The sequence below is a fragment of the Taurulus bubalis genome, assembly GCF_910589615.1.
Source record: "Taurulus bubalis genome assembly, chromosome: 9".
Lineage (NCBI taxonomy): Eukaryota > Metazoa > Chordata > Actinopteri > Perciformes > Cottidae > Taurulus > Taurulus bubalis.
This window is the reverse complement of record NC_136597.1, coordinates 24,090,535-24,109,444: the sequence shown is the minus strand read 5'-3', so window position 1 is coordinate 24,109,444 and position 18,910 is coordinate 24,090,535. Positions and strand designations below refer to the sequence as shown.

At 41.8% G+C, this 18,910-nt stretch overlaps 3 protein-coding genes across 3 annotated transcripts; 2 read left to right on the top strand and 1 right to left on the bottom strand.

Moving 5' to 3' along the window:
* Nucleotides 1–380: 380 nt before the first annotated feature.
* LOC306741401 (uncharacterized protein) lies at nucleotides 381–5,460 on the bottom strand (the record flags this gene model as incomplete). Its single annotated transcript, XM_079223683.1, has 7 exons — nucleotides 381–890; nucleotides 1,367–1,477; nucleotides 1,600–1,742; nucleotides 2,197–2,350; nucleotides 2,699–2,765; nucleotides 2,870–2,994; nucleotides 5,308–5,460. The coding sequence occupies 7 exons, from the start codon at nucleotides 5,458–5,460 to the stop codon at nucleotides 717–719; spliced, it is 927 nt and encodes a 308-aa protein (XP_079079809.1). The 3' UTR covers nucleotides 381–716.
* A 274-nt stretch (nucleotides 5,461–5,734) lies between these two features.
* On the top strand, nucleotides 5,735–10,455 carry LOC306741143 (patatin-like phospholipase domain-containing protein 2; the record flags this gene model as incomplete). Its single annotated transcript, XM_079223396.1, has 8 exons — nucleotides 5,735–5,921; nucleotides 6,741–6,973; nucleotides 7,334–7,399; nucleotides 7,985–8,194; nucleotides 9,082–9,142; nucleotides 9,240–9,354; nucleotides 10,022–10,129; nucleotides 10,290–10,455. 8 exons carry the CDS (start codon nucleotides 5,735–5,737, stop codon nucleotides 10,453–10,455), a joined length of 1,146 nt encoding a protein of 381 aa, XP_079079522.1.
* A 1,925-nt stretch (nucleotides 10,456–12,380) lies between these two features.
* On the top strand, nucleotides 12,381–18,815 carry LOC306742015 (patatin-like phospholipase domain-containing protein 2; the record flags this gene model as incomplete). Its single annotated transcript, XM_079224356.1, has 9 exons — nucleotides 12,381–12,585; nucleotides 15,619–15,851; nucleotides 15,944–16,009; nucleotides 16,590–16,799; nucleotides 16,950–17,010; nucleotides 17,121–17,324; nucleotides 17,982–18,123; nucleotides 18,224–18,298; nucleotides 18,419–18,815. The coding sequence occupies 9 exons, from the start codon at nucleotides 12,381–12,383 to the stop codon at nucleotides 18,582–18,584; spliced, it is 1,362 nt and encodes a 453-aa protein (XP_079080482.1). The 3' UTR covers nucleotides 18,585–18,815.
* Nucleotides 18,816–18,910: the final 95 nt, after the last annotated feature.

Sequence of the window (18,910 nt, the reverse complement as noted above, 5' to 3'; positions counted from 1 at the left end):
GAACTTATACCCGGCTGGGGGTCATCCAAGGTCACAAGTGACTTTGTTGTTATAAATACTCGACCTGCGCATGCACAAAACAGAAAATATCCAGTGTGAAACACTGCCTCTGGCGGTCATCCAGGATTCATAGAACCGCAGTCACCTTCGTAACTCTCATTATAATCAGTTTAACTACATTTCCACGCATTGTAACGACTTTCGATCACACTGACTGAGATAAATAGAAGCACTCGTGCATTTTAATGTCATGCAATGCACAAGCCATGCAATAATTCTGCCTTTCAGAAAAATATAACAAATCATTAGACCACATACTGCCACCAACATTTTAAGAGATGAATCAAGAGCTCTTTGACACATTGTCAACAAGTGTTGCATAGTTTTTTGTATTTATTTTGTATGATTGTATACAGAGGATTGTATATCATTCATGTCAACATTAACCTGCCAGGATGATTTAGTTATTGCATGATCTGTCTCTTCAGGCTTTTGGCCTTAAAAGTGAATGTTTTGTTTAGTGCACACTGTAGTTCATTGTCAATGATAGTGTCTCGTCTCGGAAATACTTCCACATTGAAACAGTTTCACACAATTCTCTCTCCAGCCATCCTTATTTAATTTTTTTAAATCTGAGAGGAGAGTTTCCTCTGAGCTATCTTGCTTTTTTGTTTACAAATGTTATATGTGCATATAGATCAGCGATAGTAAAAGACTCAAACATAGGAGGCCTTGTAGCGCTGGATGAGGTAGTCGCCTCCGGTCACTGGAGGGTATTTGTTGGAGCCGTCGCAGCAGGTGATCAGAGCCTCATCATCCGGGTGGACGAAGAAGGCCAGAGACTGACGTGTGCTGGAGTCTCCAGCAGGGGGCAGCAACACTCTGTGGACCTGAGGGAGAGCGGACAACCGCAATTACTCAATGTTTACATTTTCAATATAGAATTATTGTGGCCAAAATAATTCACAATATTATCGCGACATCTACAGAAAATAAGTCAAATAAAGGCTAGGTAGAAAATGCACGGCCCGCCGCTGCAAAATACTAGTGTCGGGAGGTGGAGGGAGGGAGAGAGAGTCTGGTGCTGGATTATTTACATAATATCAATATTTAATAAATAAAATATGCCTATGGCATCATTCTCCTTTAATAGTTCTGTAGGTATGCTGAGATTTGTATCATTCAAACATTTCTTAACAGCCTTTTGTAACACTGTCCAGCACCTTGGCTGACCTTTGACTTCTTGTCGACCAGTTTGACCTTGAATTACTTTGCACATACTCTGTCCTTTTCAGAATTATAATTCTTATATTGTCGCTAAACAAAGCCTTTTCATTCAGATGTAATAAACGTCCTCTCAACTCACCGCAGAGACATAGTGGTCGCTGGTCCAGCGCTGCATCAGGTCGCCGACATTGATGAGGACCGTTCCGGGGACGTAGGGAACACCGATGAATTCACCTGAACGCCTCTGCACCTGAAGGTTAACAAGACAGTCAGGTGGATTGCATTTCTTACACAGTGCTAAATATCAAAGCAAATGTCCCGTTTGGTAATTCTAGATCTAAACATAGTGTTGCAGGTAATACATGGTGTTACCTGCAGACCCCTGGAGCTGCTGAACAACAGCGTGATGCTGCCATAGTCTGAATGTTCTCCACATCGCAGCTGATGCTCCTTCACTTTCTCGTGGTTTACTGACGGGTAGTACAGCAACCGCAGTGTTGTGCCATTATCTTCAGCTGGAGGAGCCACAAGGACACTGGTTTGTTCGTACAAAGTGTGTTTTTATGTTCCATCTTTAATCCGTAATGCTAAATGCCCACGTGCCTCTTTGTTTACCGTTTTTTTTATTTGTCTCTAATGTTTTCTAATTTTCTCCATTCTTCCATTGGGAACTGCATGTTTAACGTCACATTGCTATGAACTGTGGGTAATTCCCTTGGGCAAAGTCTTCATCTAATGTTGACTCAAAGTCCGTGAGTGCTTGAGGGTGGAGATTGGGATTGGGCCTCTGACTGGAGTTTATTTGTATAGCACATTTCAACAACAAGGCGATTCAAAGTGTTTCACAAAAAAAACATAAAAAGCATCAAAACATAATCCAGAAGAAGATTTAAAAACAATTTAGAACATTCATTTTAAAACATTAAAACACTGTCAAAAAGCAAAAAAATAGAATAAAAGTGTACATACTTCCTATAAAGCGGTGCGCGCTCATGAACAGCTGTGGGTCCAGACCCAGACTGAGGGCCATCACCCTCAGCACCCGCAGACTCAGCTTGTGACAGCGCCGGAAGAAAGAGGTCTGGATCTCCTGGAACCCTTCTACGCCAACCGATGGCCATTTCTACAGCAGAAGAGAACTGACTGATTTCTGAGGCTGATATTGATTTGTGACTGTTTAAAATAAATACATAATCAATGTATCTGCAGCTTTGATAGGGATAAAATATATGGGTTCAACAGGACACTTGAAAAAGAACCTCTGCTCTCTGGTGAACTTGTGGAGGGGAAACAAGCACATGGCATTACAGTACCGTGACTGATATTATGGGATAGATCGATATCAGCTGATAATATTGGCAGTATAGTTTATCAATCAGGCTGCAAGTAGGACAGATTTTTTATTGAGTAACTTGAACTTTGACCTCCAGACTAAGACATTAACAGTCAACCTTATACAATGAGACTTTACAATGTCAGGATGAATTGAAGTAACGTTGAATGACTCCTTTAGGTCTCCAGGGCAACGAGGATTCAACCTGAAGAACAAACAAACAAACAAACAAACAAACAGCTATTTCCTTTTACAACGACTAAACTGTGCACATGAGAAGTGTGTTTGTGTTTGTTTTCTGAGTCCGACCTCTCAGTCTCTATTTGCACCCAGCCGTGGTATTCATTATTGCTGAAGCTTTTCCTGCTGAAGGGTTGCTTCTCCTCTTCTGGCTGCAGGAAGAATGTCTTGGTTATGGCCATGATACGATCCACCTGTCAAAAGCATGCCAGCAGAAAAGACACGTTACTACTTCTTTACTAAGTCTGTGGCACCTCTCTGACTAGTCGTGGCAAGTCTCTGACTAGTGGTGGCACCTCTTTGACTAGTCGCGGCAAGTCTATGACTAGTCGTGGCAAGTCTCTGACTAGTGGTGGAAAGTCTCTGACTAGTGGTGGCACCTCTCTGACTAGTGGTGGCACCTCTCTGACTAGTCGTGACAAGTCTCTGACTAGTGGTGGCACCTCTTTGACTAGTCGCGGCAAGTCTATGACTAGTGGTGGAAAGTCTCTGACTAGTGGTGGCACCTCTCTGACTAGTCGTGGAAAGTCTCTGACTAGTGGTGGCACCTCTCTGACTAGTCATGACAAGTCTCTGACTAGTGGTGGCAAGTCTCTGACTAGTGGTGGCACCTCTCTGACTAGTCGTGGCAAGTCTCTGACTAGTCGTGGCAAGTCTCTGACTAGTGGTGGCACCTCTCTGACTAGTCGTGACAAGTCTCTGAATAGTGGTGGCAAGTCTCTGACTAGTTGTGGCACCTCTCTGACTAGTGGTGGCAAGTCTCTGACTAGTGGTGGCACCTCTCTGACTAGTGGTGGCACCTCTCTGACTAGTCGTGACAAGTCTCTGAATATTGGTGGCAAGTCTCTGACTAGTGGTGGCAAGTCTCTGACTAGTGGTGACAAGTAGGGCTGCAACTAACGATTATTTTAATAATCGATTAATCGGTTGATTATTTTTTCGATTAATCGATGAATTGGATAAAAAAATGTTTTTATCAAAAAAGCGTTCATTTCCAACCCTTTATTCAAAAACAGAAGTGACAGTGCAAAACATCTTCAGAAAGCACAAACAGGTTGCTCCTTGAACATCCCTGAGCTGTTAATTAAAACAACAAAATGGACTAACACTAAAAACCCACACATGTATGCTTTACATCTGCCAAATGTGAGCCCTTTTTACTGTAATTGATCCCTCCAGAGGCTGCATTTAGCACACCCTGCTTTATCAATATGTATGAAATACTGGGACAGAGGGAAGGTGTACTGCTCCATATAGAGCGTCCTCTTCCTTAAACTCTTGCATTCTGGGTCTCTTATGACCACGACGTCACGTTGTTGGCTAAGCCCAACGACGTGATTTGCTTCATTCTACTTTGAGTAAAAAAACAAAAAAACCTGCAGCCAGATCTGCCGGTGTCCCGGTTTAACGTTAACGAGTGACAGCGTGAACTGAACCAGACCGGAGGGTGACGGCATGTTTCATCACGTTACGTTTTTTTACAAGCAAGACTGAACTGTAACGGAACATAACGTAACTTTAACGACAATACACAACCCAAACACGTTAGCTAACGTGATAGCAAGCTGACTAGCTTCCATTAAAAACAAGTTTGAGGAACATGAAGACGCTGATTGGCCAAGACTTGTCAAAGATCTTCTATTTTTGAGAACATCACAACCTCAGCTTTTCTCGTGTCTCACTCCAATCTCAGAAACGCTGGCCGTCCAGTTGCTCTGCTCCGCTCTTTTTTTTCTTCTCCGCGACTTATTGCCCGGCGTAATAATCGCGCGACACAACGAATCGATAATGAAATTCGTTGCCAACACTTTTGATAATCGATTTTTATCGATTTTATCGATTCGTTGTTGCAGCCCTAGTGACAAGTCTCTGACTAGTAGTGGCAAGTCTCTGACTAGTGGTTATACTCCTGTGACAACTACTGGCCCTGGCAGCTCTAACTAACCCTAACAACCCTAACAACATATAAGGAGAGGACAAGTGGAGACATGATTCAACTTGTATTTAAAAACTTTTTGATGAATAGTTTTAAATTATATTAAAAAGGATGATTTATTTTCATTGTTTTAGCTGATTGTTTTAAATGACTATAACAGTGATTATTTAGAAAGAGTATATTTTGTTTCTTCTTGGTTCAAAACCAGCAAAATCATCCATAAATAAAATGAATGATGAACAAAAAAGCACAGGTAGGTTGCTTGAAGGATGTATACACAGTACGGGGCTCAGTTGACTCAACTAGAATCATAAATATGATTTATGGCAGCTGACCTATCATAACAACAATGGGTGTTTCCTGGAAATGTGGCTCCACCCACTCAGCTTGGCAGCTTCCTTTTTCTTCTTCTTTTTTTTCATACTCAACAACATTGTTACTTATGTAAGGATTTTAACGCAGGACTTTTTCCTGCAGTGGAGTATTTTTCACAGCGTGGTTCTACTACTAGTGATCTGAGTGCATCTTCCACCCCACTGCAACAAACTAAACTAACGGTTCTCTGTCTCACCTCCTCCTGGGTGATCCCGGTGTTCTTCAGAAACACAAAACCAACTTCAGTGAAAGCTGATTCCAGCTCTTTGCTCAGCTTGTGCATCTGCTCGTCAGCAACATCTTCCTCTCTCAGGCTGCATGCACCAAAGTCCACAACTGGGATGCTCATTTTGAAAAGAAAAACTAAATATAATCTCTGACACGATCTGGTGTGTTGTGTTCCTGGACATGAGGATACTCCCAGGCTGCGAACGCGTTCTGCGGTCACGTGACTGTGTTCAGCCAATGGCGAAAACATGGTGCGTATTTACGCAACAGTTTGGTTATCTTGTCACCTTTGGAGGCTGTTAGCAGGTGATGTAATAGATCCTCATCATTTTTTTATTTAACACTTCAACAAGTTGTTGCTATGACTGATTAGTTTCACAGAGGGATGTGAGGAAATGTTTGATTTGGAGAAGGAATGGAGCATCTCCTTTGCAGGATGCGGTTTTATGGGGATTTACTATGTTGGAGCCAGCAGCTGTATCCTTGAAAGGTTTCCTCGTTTCATACAAGACGCCTCTAAAATCTACGGAGCGTCTGCAGGTGCTTTGATGGCCGCTGTTCTTACTGTTGGAGTCCCACTAGGTGAGGAGCCGCAGGTCCCTTCTCCATTGACCAAACTCCATTAAAAAAAATATTTTTAACGTTGGTTAAACGCAAACATGTGGGGTTAAAGGAAACAATATTCAAGGTGGCATTTTAAGGACTAGATTTATTACATAATTCGGCATAAATCTAGTGCACCAAAGCATTGTAATTTGATAAATCCCCAATTCCAATGTCAATGTCGACACCATGGGGAGTAAGTCTATTTGTTTCTTTTGTCCTCTAAATTACTTTAAATAATATAGATTTTTGCGATTGTATTTCCGGGTGATTGCTGTTCCATAACAGATTACTGTTACTGTACTGTCCATTTCATCTTCATCACTTTGCTTGTTCCCTTGTACCGGCATTGACCTCATGTGTCCCCTCATGGACAAAGCCTGTGAAAAAAAGCCTCTACTCACTTTTTGATCTGTTGAAATGTTGCCGTGGAGACCTCAGTCAAAAGCAAAATAACAAACTTGTACAGTAAAAAGTTGTTCTTTACCTCACATGAACGGACTTCCATCAACCTTATTTTAGCCAGGTGAATTTGACATCAATAGATACTTTTAACAGTACTTTTAAAGGTTTCTATCACATATTTGATGCAAGTGACTAATAGTACTTTCACAAGTTGTGATATACAAGATGCAAAGACAGCATGACATATTTTCAATCAAATGAGCCAATCTAAAAAGTCCTTAGTTGACAGAATCACTGTTTGAAAGTCATGATTAATCATGTGCATCTGCAGGGTTTTGCAAAAAGAGCTTTTTCAGCTGTGTGAGCTTCTAACCATGCAAGCACTGTGTGCAGAGATGTGCTGTGCTGATTTGATGTCCATGGCCAAAGAGGGCAGGAAGCACAAACTGGGGCCCCTGCACCCGGCTTTCAACCTGATGCGGTTAGTCAAGGACTCTCTGCTGCGGTGCCTCCCTGAAGACGCCCACGTCCGAGCCTCTGGGAAGCTCTGTGTGTCCCTGACCCGAGTGTCTGACGGGAAGAACGTTCTTGTGTCCGAGTTCGACAGCAGAGAGGAGCTCATTCAGGTATATTTTACAATTTGGCAATAGGCACACCCTTTTTTTTCCAGGTCAGGATCTACATTGCCAACAGCCACAAGAAAAAGAGTAGATTGGATCTTTAGTGATACAGTCATTACTGTTTTTTTTTAGTTCTAGATAAAGAAACGCTGACTACACAGATGATGCTGTTACTCGGGGAAGTGTAGGAGGAATAAGTTGGGGCTGTTCCCTCCTTGACCAGAACTGGAGGAGTGATTGTCTTCAAAATTATCATCATATCTGATATAATTTAGGCTTAAACTGAATTTACCCGTTGCTCTATTCTGTCTGCACGGGGAGTTTGAGTTTCTGTAAATAATCTGCAGTAATGTCCGGCTTTTCCAGGTCCTGGTATGCAGCTGCTTCGTGCCTTTCTACTGTGGCGTTATTCCACCTATGTACCGGGGAGTGGTGAGTGGACCAGCAAGCTGAATAGGACATAATGAATGTGTTTTAATTAGATTTCATGCGTATGTTTCTTACTGTTACCCTGTGGTCACTAGTCTCCGGGGAAACGACACAGTGCAACAAAATGTGCACTGTGCAAAATTTACAAAATATCAGCAAAAAAAATGCAAAGAAAATGCAAAATGTATACCAAAATGTATATATATATATATATATATATATATATATATATATATATATATATAAATGCATAAAATAACACTTATATTCAGTTTAACTACATGTCCACACATTGTAACGCCTTTTGATCACACTGACTGAGATAAATAGAAGCCCTGCAGATCTTTGGCACATTGTCAACAAGTGTTTTTATTTTAATTTTGTATGATTGTATCCAGAGGATTGTACATCATTCATGTCAACATCAACCTGTCAGGGTGATTTAGTTATTGCATGATCTGTCTCTTCATGAAAATGGGGCCCAATATCTTGAACCATGATTCTTATTCTGATGACTTGACAACATGTTGGGCCTGAATAAGTTTCTCTTTTCTCTTCTCACCGGTCCATATGCTCATTTCCGCTCAGCATTACGTGGACGGCGCCGTCAGCGACAACCTGCCTCAGTGTCACCTGAAGAACACGATCACGTTCTCCTCGTACGCCGGCGAGAGCGACCTCTGCCCTCGAGCGAGCACGCGCAACGTCCACGAGGTGCGCTTCAGCAACGTCAGCATCCAGGTCAACTCGGAGAACATGTACCGAGTCACCAGCACCTTCTTCCCCCCGCAGCCTGAGGTGAGACGCAGAGGGGTCCTCGATTCAGAAGCTCCTGGATCAACGGCGACCTTATTTATAACGGACATGTTTGAAAGTTTGGGTTAAAGATCTAGTGTGCAGGATTGAGCAGCACCTAGCGGGGAGGTTTCAGATGGCAACCAACTGAAACTTCAACATGTGTGTCAAATGTCCTTATCTAGTTTAGTTTGTCCATTCTGGGCTCCTGTAGAAACATTGTGTACGGCTATTCCATATGTGAATATACATCATTCCAAGGTAACAAAAACACAATGATTCTTATTTTCAGGATGCTTATACACACACACACACACACACACACACACACACACACACACACGATGTATGTTAAATACTTCGTCTAGTCGTTTTCTGTGCATTTGTCATTTTTTTCCCTTTGTTTCAGCCCTTTTCAAGACAAATCAGTTTTATACTGTATGTATTTCATACAGCTCAATATCACAAATCACATATTTGCCTCAAGGGGCTTTACAATCTGTACATCATCAGACAGCCTCTGTTCTTAGACACTTGATGCAGATAAGGGACAACCCCACCTTTCAATTTACAACAAATCACAGATATTTCAAAGATAAAATCTTAACTTAACTAAATTAGAAGAGCCTTGTTATGAGACATACATATGCTGTTGGTTGATTCTCAACCCCGCTGTTGCTTCTTCTCTTGGAAGAGATGGAGAAAGTCCTGCTGGAGCCAAACTTGGCTGAGAGACAAGTGGCTCCTTTCTGCCCTCTTCTGGCCAGAAATTGGTTACTGACACTTTAAATATACAGCAACTCTCTTTATTTTGATAGCAATGCACCATGGATACCATAGATCAAGCATATCTAGAGGCATCCTTACCAAGTCCCCATTGGGTTTAACAGGCGATGGCTGAAATCTGCCAGAATGGCTACGTAGATGCTCTCCGCTTCCTTCAAGAGATGAGTAAGGACATGAAAACTGTTGAATATTCATGTTAAACAGCAGGTGGCCACACTGGCGGATGATCAATAAGCTTCAATTCAATTTAAACGGCCATCAGATCTGATCAGCAGCGAGAGTCCTCTGAGGAGTTTGAAGACGGACGCAACCAAAAGTGCTTGTTGTGAGCCGGAGGTGGAGGAGCCGGCTGAAGACGAGGAGTCCAACGTGAGCAGGCAACAGAATGGAGGGAAAACACATGGACTGGTGGCTGGATGCACACCTCCCAGTTAATATCCAAAAGGGTAAGGTGATTCAAACCAAATAATGCATAGCTTACCACTGAGCCATGAGCTGTAGAGTCTGCCTACTCTCTGGCCAAGAGGTAAAGGGCATTAGCCTGTGCTCCTCTCCCGGTACCGTACATCCAAGTTATCTCCAATATGCTTGCAGCCACACCGTCAAATCATCTGTCATCTTAGTGCTGAAAGTCTGTTTCTGCAGTGCAAACAGGCTGCAACAGATGCTACATACAGATGATTCATAAATACACTTTGACCAATACATGCATTAATGACTATGAACCACAGGTGGATATTTGAGGGATGATAATGGTCTTAAAGTTATTTTCTGGGATAGTCGGAGGTCTCATGACAGCTGTAGTTACAAATAAACACAATACGCTGCTGCTGTCTATTCCTTTTTGCCTAGTTTTTTTGCCTGTTCTTCACATTAGAACTTCCATTCTTGACTACAATTCATAACTGACATTTTCAGCTTTCGCTGAAGTCAAATGTTAAGTATATATAGATTATTCAACCCTAAGACTAGCGCTGATTTTATTCACGTAGAAATACTTTTTCATATCTAGGTGAGCTAAGACTTTGTCTGCTCCTTCTTTAGACTCGTGGACTGGATCCCGGATGTATCGAGGGACATGGGCAGGCTCTACGGCATGGCTGGAGACATATACAAACAGACTTGGAAGGACAACGTGACGGAGGGCAACAGGTATGCAGTGTGATCATGTATTCCAGAAATGAGCCGAACGTGTCGTGCAAATTCCAAAGCCTTAAAAAACATCCCGCTTTGGTTGCACTTTGAGCTGAATGTAAACGTTGTCGTGAACTTTTCTAAAAACGACACACCAACACCCTGGTTTTTTCCCCAGTGAGTCGTCGCTGCGCAGAAGCACAAGCCTGTCATTGGGCCTCGACCTGTGGAAGCAGAGCCAAGAAGACCTAAACGCTCTCCCGGTGACCCCAGGAGCCACTCCCACCTCCAGTCTTGACCTCACTTGGATACAACACACAAGGACTTGGACCACATGCCTCTGACTCCACCGCTCACGCCCACCGACAGCCCCACCTTTGGGTTCGGTGACGCCGCCATAGAGTCGCCCACAGGCGCAGGTAGAAGCTGGGGTTTGGCCCGAGCCGTGGGATGGATCCAAAATGTTGCATCCGAGCAAACTTCTGACGCCAATGAAACGGACGGTTCAGTGTCCTGTTCAGCATCCAAGTAACTCTATTTAACGTTGCAGTGAAAGAGGAGAATGCGAGGATGTTGAATAAATTAATTCAAAACGATCCTGTGTTTTGTGATGCCACTATCAAAAGAAAATATCTATTACATCTCTATCAGATACAGTTAGCAGCACAGTACCACTTTAAAATAAGATTCTATCCAAGTCTAACCCCGTCTTCCAGCTCTCCCCCGTTTGAGTTTGTCTTTTGGAAAAGCTGAAAACGTACCTGGGGTGCTATGACTTTATAAACACTTATCTAATCCATATTTGTATATTAACAGTGAATCACATTACTGTGTGTCAGAGAATTGGCACTATAAGAGATTGCAGGTTCCCGTCAGCTTATCTTAGCATCTTTCAGCTCATCAGACTTGTTTCTGGCAGCTGATGCAAAACAAAAGTGCTCGCGACCAAACAACAGACATCCAAAGCTAGTGTCTAGCTGGTGAACATGAGCGAGCATTTTGCAGCTAGCGAGACATAATATGTTTCTCAGATGTCGGCAGAATACTGGAGGTATGTATGTATATATATATATATATTTAAATATATATATATATATATATATATATATATATATTTAAATATATATATATATATATTTAAATATATATATATATATATATATATATATATATATATATATATAAATATATATATATATATATATATATATATATATATATATATATATATATATATTTAAATATATATATAAATATATATATATATATTTAAATATATATATATATATATATATATATATATTTAAATATATATATATACATATATATATATATATACACGTTTTACGCAGAGAAACAAAGCTCTAAATAAATGCTGATGTTGCTCTCAGTCTGCTGCCCCAAGGGGACAAAAACAAACCAATTAATGCAGCTCTGAAGCTGAATGAATATCTTATTCTGAAGGCTACAGGATACTAGTCATTTTAACAAAGAAAATAAAAAATAGTTTTATCATTTAGTAACTTGATAAGATGTCGACGGTTAAGACGAAAGGACTTGTTATTGAACGCTAGCCTGAGCTAAAAAAATAGCTAAAATGTTGTTGAGTACAGTGCGGACAAAAAAAAACACAGGAACCTGTTTCAGTTGTAATAAAGTTATAAATTAATATTTACATTTAATTTATTGATTTTTCAAAGATGTGAAGGTCTGCTGATATACGCTCATATGATGCATCGTTCTCATTGAATCTGTCGTCCTCCATAATCATCCTACATACAAACAAATAAAATAAATGCAGCAGGATCTATAAATAGCAATAATGCACTAATGTTTTAAAGGTGGGGAAGTCTTGGATAATTAATTGCACACAGTTAGTTTCTATACTATACATAATTTTAACCTGTACGTCTGTTTCTCTCTGTGTGAATAGCTGGAAGGTACAAGAGCAGAAATCCCTGTTACTGAGATTGTAATGTACAGTGCTGGTTAAGTAAGTAAGGTATGGAAAACAGAATCACATGTCATCTAGCTGGTCTGAGTACATTACGTAAGGGAAGGGACTCCAGCCTGTTTTCTATTTTGAAACACGTGACATTTGAGCCGAGTAAGTTGCGCAATAGCAAACGCATAGCCAGCTGAAGCACTGCCCATTTCACATGTTGATGTGGAGATAAGACAATCGGTATTGAGTATTGATAGGAAGCCAAATGCACCTGCTGAACCCTGAGAGATGACCGAAGGGGCCACGAGATGCAGGTTTGAGTTGATGGAAACGTCAGAAAAGATGTTTGACTGGGACGAGGAGTGGAACCTCTCTTTTGCAGGCTGTGGCTTCAGGAGTATTTACTACCTGGGGGCCCTGAGCTGCATCCTGGAGCGCGTCCCACGGCTGGTTCACGGGGCCTCCAAGATCTGTGGAGCTTCATCTGGTTGTCTCGTGGCTGCAGCCCTGGCGGTCGGGATTCCCATCGGTGAGTTTACTGTACACTTCGTATCCTATTTATTGTTTGAGTTGTGTTTAGAGGTTGTACATCGGGACTATGTATTATTGTAGCCCTGAGTTTCATGTTTCATTTGATACCTAACATGTTTGTTTTTTTTGTGAGGGAGGGATTTATACCATGATTTTTTTTTGATTTTCCTGATATAAAAGGGTCCCCCAATCGGGGGACAAACATGTTAGGTATCAAATTAAACATAAAAATCAGGGCTACAATAATATATAATCCTGATGTACAACCTCTAACACAACTCAAACAATAAATAGGATTAGGGGTTAGGGTTATTAGGGTTAGGGGTTAAAGGGCTATCATACACTTACATTAATGTTATCTGTTTGTCTGAGCATTTTATCTTATACTTAATTTAATACCCATTGCACTGTTGTTGTCGTTGATTGTTGATTGTTGTTTGTCTCGTCTAATGTATGCACCTTCCGCCTAGAAAAATTCCCCGTTTGTGTAAACATTCCTGGCAAATAAACGATTTCTGATTCTGATTCTGACATCGTCACAGTCTATTTTTTTACCTGACATTTGTTTGTCCTGTGATGATCAACTAATGCATTGAGGCTACAATGTATTACTGTCATGAAATCTGTTTTCTCCTCTCGTTATATATGTCTAACATCAACTAAATCTGCCCCAAACAGGTAAATAAGTCATTATTAATTAAGTTATTTCTCATCTATTCGTTGACTATGTTGCATAATTATCTCTACAATGATCATATTAAAGATGTGTGCCTTTAAAAACCAAACATGCACAAAGTAATATGATACTGTATTTCTGGCATGTTTACTACATATTTTCTTCCTGTAGTAGTTGAAGTGCCAGGCCATTCAGAAAGGTCAGGGACATTGTTATCTCAGAGCAAGTGTTGTTGTTTACGCTTGTAGTAATGAGTTTACTGACACACACACACACACACACACACACACACACACACACACACACACACACACACACACACACACACACACACACACACACACACACACACACACACACACACACACACACACACAGAGTTCATGCAATAGTGAGAGCAAATTCCAGAGGTAGTGGAGTTGCAAGCGAAGGGAGGCCCAGCGAGGGAAAACACGCGTCACTCACTGTCCTGACGTGCACCTATGTGGGGAAATATTTATCAACTTAAGCGCGTTAGAGTTCACATAATCAGCAGGAGAGCATAGTTTCATGTCACTAAAGGATTTTTGTAACTTTGAACTGTGAGAAATATTGGAGTCTTAGATAAGAGAATAGGAGTTCACTGACCGCTAGTTTATCTTACTGGTGCAGGAGACGCCAACACTGAAGATTTTGAAGATAATGTATTGACCTCTATTGAACCTGTGTTTTGATTGAAGAGCATGTTTACCAGCGTGGGACCTGAAGGTATCTGGCCCAGCTGAAGGTTTTCTCACAAACTTACTCCCAAACCTACGGAAGCGCATTGCATTCACTGGATAAAAAAAAAATAGCCCCCTTTTCTCGTAATTACGACATCCTGATCTCGTAATTACGAGAAAAGAAAAAGAAAAAGGAAACGTCTGTAAATCCTCTCTCAGTGGCAATTATGGCGCTATCGCAGTTAATCTGCTATTATTACCTTCTCGGTTTGAGACACTGGGAAATACTGATGTTTCTAAAAAATGAGGATGGTATTAAATTGAGTATGTCAACACTGCGCAGGCATCTCAAGGCGTTAGGATTGTTCAGGCAGAAAGTCCAGTCTGACGTGCTGGATGTCGCTCTGTTTCTGCAGGAGCAGTTGAACCAACACGGGATGCTTCATAGATATAAATTCATGCATTTGAAATGCATCCAATCTGGTTTGGTAGTGACTGTAACGGACCTCGGAGAGTTTAAAGTATTGTAATAGTTTTTGTCCTTTATTTTAGTCCGTTTTGTTACTGCAGTCGGTGCATTTCCGGTTGCGCTCTTATTTTGAAGGTACAAAAAACGGAAGTTGTTAGTAAGAAACGGGCAGAAAGGAAAAGTTGCCATAACAACGGAAAACAGTGATAAAAAGGTTACGGATGTATTAGTTTAGCACCTGGCTGATATGGGCACAAGGTTTGCACCTGTTTAAGTTCATTTTTTGAGAAAATATTGTTTTAGATGGTTACGTTTTTTGTCTGTGTCAGAGCTTAAACTAACCAACTGCTATTTCCGTTTTTCTTCATAGTTCTTACGGTGAGTTCAATAAACCTTTACGAACCATCACTTAAAGACTCCAGACTATAATTCTGCTGGGGATGCTACAGTGACTCAAAGAACTGTGCGGCACCTGTTAAAAATCCTAGATCCCCAAGGAGTAGCTAAGGCAACGGAACCGTCTAGGATGACGCCTGTACACATACATGCATACAGACGCCTGTACACATACATGCATACAGACGCCTGTACACATACATGCATACAGACGCCTGTACACATACATGCATACAGACGCCTGTACACATACATGCATACAGACGCCTGTACACATACATGCATACAGTGGCCAGTATGGCACCTTTCGTAATCAGGTCAGGATGTCGTAATTACGAGATCAGGAAGTCGTAATTACGAGAAAAGGGGTCTATTTTTTTTTTTATCCAGTGAATGCAATGCGCTTCCGTACAAACCAACCCATCAATATAAAACAAATGTTTTAAATGTCCAGCTATTTTGATGATGTGATAACTCTAAATTGTAGGTAGACATGACAACAAATTCTGCATAGCAATAAAGCAATAACAAGCAGAGAGCATTGAGATAAGAAACAAGCAATTGCCAAAAGAGATGTTGATTTCCTTCTTTACCCAGAATGCATTGTGCAGCTTGAAGAGTAGGAGCTCAGTGAGTCAGGGGTACAACTTGTGTTTCTTCAATATGTCCAAGATCCAAAAGGATCCCAAAATAGCTAAAGAAAACGTCAGAGCAATATGAAAAGTTAAACGCTATGAACCCGGACTCATTTGTACACTGTAACTCGTCTTCCTCCATCTTCCTCCTCAGAGCAGTTCAGTGCTGATGTCCTGACCGTGGCCAAAGAGGCCAGAAAACACACCCTGGGAGTTTTCCACCCGACCTTCAGTCTGCTGCGGACGGTGCGGGACTCCCTGCTGGAGAAGCTTCCTGCAGACGCCCACCTCCGGGCCTCTGGAAAGCTCTGCGTGTCGCTCACCAGGCTGTCTGACCGGAAGAACCTTCTGGTGTCAGAGTTTGACAGCAGAGAGGAGCTCATCCAGGTAGAATGGGGGAGGATAGAGAGAGGGACTGTTTCACTGCATCTGTTCTGATATCTCAAGTTCTGTTCTGCATCTACGTATCGCACCTTCAGGCTCTGATGTGCAGCTGCTTTTTCCCCGTTTACTGTGGTTTCATCCCACCTTCATACCACGGAGTGGTGAGTACATACTGTACGTTTCTTAGGTGACGTTTTTTGTGCGAGAATTAGATGGAAAATACTTATACAACACGATTTTACTGTTAATCAGATGTCTTTAAATCCTATAAATTGTGTCTTTAAAGTTACTGTGAGGAACTTTTCATTGATTCTGCCACAATCTTCATTTAATTCTGATGCCTCCACGTGAACTACAAAAGTAAACGACATTATTAGCGAGCAAATTGGCTATTTCTATATGATAGAATATTCTTATTGCTTATCATCGGTGCCGATCGATTCAAAATCATACCAGTGGGGCTTTGACAGCAGCTCCTCCTCCAATAGACCAGAATGCATTGCATCCAGAAGACATGAGATTTGAAGTTGGCTTTCTCACCTTTAAAGATTGGTGTTATTGTCTGACTATTTTATTTCTCTCTGCCGACCCTCTAAAGTCAAAGCTACATGTTCACACTCCTTCTTTGCTGAATATGAGATTGAGAGCGTTTTTATCGCCGGCCACAGTAACATAACACATGCCTCTTGAATATAAAGATACCGTTCATGCATTCAGTCCTTTGTCTTTCCTCCTCCTCAGCACTACATGGACGGAGCCCTGAGCAACAACCTGCCTCTGTTCGAGCACAGGAACACCATCACTGTTGCCCCGTTCTCCGGCGAGAGCGACATCTGCCCCAGAGAGGGAACCTTCAACTTCTTCGAGGTGCACTACGGCAACGTGAGCATCCAGGTCAACACTGGCAATGTGCATCGGATCTGTACGTCCTTCCTCCCTCCCAGACCGGAGGTGGGTGATGTGTCTTGTTTGAACATCTCTACTTCTCTCCTCTGTCACACCTAGAAAAAAAGACACAATCATCTTGAGATGTGTAAGCTGTTCTCTGTGATGTAAAAAGAGCAAACAAACCTTCATGATTTCCCCTTTTGTATTTGACAGACGCTGGCTGAGATCTGTCACAACGGCTACATGGATGCTCTTCACTTCCTGAGAGAAAGAGGTGAGCTCTTCCACTTTCCTCCTCCTCACCACTGAGTCCTTGATTTATCTGGTGAGCACACGCCGTGTCGTAACAACTAAAACATGCTGTTAGTTCACTGTCTGCTCTAGATCTGCTTGGAACACAGTGTCTTCCGTCAAGTTTGACGTCGGAGACGGACGCAGTGACGCCTACTTGTTGTGAGCAGGTGAAGGAAGAGGCTCCAGCAGAAGAGTCCAAGGAGACACTGATGAATGGACAACGCCCTCATCAGGAAGATGGTCGCTGGCGGGGCCTGAAGGTCACAAAGAATCTCCCAGCAGGCATCAAGAAAGGTGAGGCGGGCTGGGGTCAGCAGGTCACAGGTTTCTAAATCAAAGAAAGGGTTTAGTTGACTAAGAAAAGGGTAAGAAGTACAGTTAAATAAAGGGGTTTTGGTTATTGGAAGCAAACTTGTTCTTGTAAGGACAGTTGTTTAAATGCTCAGTATAATCTATGTATTTATAGACACCACGTAAGTAAACGAGTTCATCAGCAAGAGGATCGGCTATTTCTATACAGTTCTTCTTAACGCTTAATCAGTGCCACCGGGTCGGATTTGCGTGAAATCAGATTAAATCATGCAGGTTTACCAGAAACTCCTTCAGCTCACACCCTGCTGCAGTTAAATGACTAAAGGGACTCTGGTGCACTACCACTTTTGTCCACAGGGAGTCCCAAAATCAACACAAAATGAAGGTTCCTTGCAGTAGCTTTAAAATTGATAATTCAATAAAACTGCACATTCTTCTAAAAAATAGATACCAAGAAAACAATTAATAATTAGTAGATGAGGTCAGAGAAAAGATGCTTGCAAAATCAACAATTGATTCGATACATTTTGGATGAGGTTGAGGCATTTCATCAATAACTGCACGGCCCAAACACGAACTCTACCGCAGGTAATACAACTAACGTGCCACAGGTGTAATATGCATGTGTGTGTGTGTTAGTGCTGTGTGAGGCCTGCAGGGACAGCCACAGTGGAGTCACTCGGCGGTCTCGGGTCACCGAGCGCCTTCCAGTGAGAGCGGCGATGTGTCTTCTGACCCTCCTGTCGCTGCCCGTTGAGCTCATCTTCTCACTCACCAGAAGGTAAAGTGTCTCGGTCGTGCAACCAGAAGGGAGCGAAGCCAGAGAATAACAGTCCCGTCGTATTGTTTCTGACTCTGGACTGGTCTTTTTATTGCGACAGGATACTATCACTGTTGATGTCGACCTCAGATCTCTGCCGGCAGACGTGGAGCGGCGAAGGCCAGGACCCCAACAGGTGTGTGCACTTAGAAAGGTAACCTTGAGTTTATCAAATGAATCATTTGAATCACACTTTCTACATAGATTCATTGTAAAAGCCCTTGAAGAGGCTCATTTTGGTCTTTTGGTTCTCCAGCTCCTCTGACTCCGACCTCAGAGATGAAGATATCAAACCGTTGACCTCGGCAGGCGTCCCAAATTCCAACCAAACCCTTCATTGGGACAACAACATGAACCTCTTCTCCTTCACATCTCTGTGCTCAGGTTCATCCAACTTCCCCAGCTCCAATACACCTGCATGAACTTTTTATAGGTTCAGCAAAGACCATATTGTAGTTTACTATAGTTCACAATGTCGTTGTTACAGAACATTTTTCAGAGGATGATGAAAGTTGAAGGTCTACAAACCTTTGCAAGAATTACTATATTTTTCATATGGAGATATGAATGTTGTTTTTACGATATTTGTTTTGTTGTTTTTACTTTATCCATCTCGTATAGCAGGGCAGTGAATGTTCAAACCATGTTACATGTTCTAAAATACTGTGCACAACCATTGTCGCATCAACCCTTTGTCTTTTATATTATTTCTTTTCTCTCCAAAATAAAACGCCTCAGTTATCGTCAC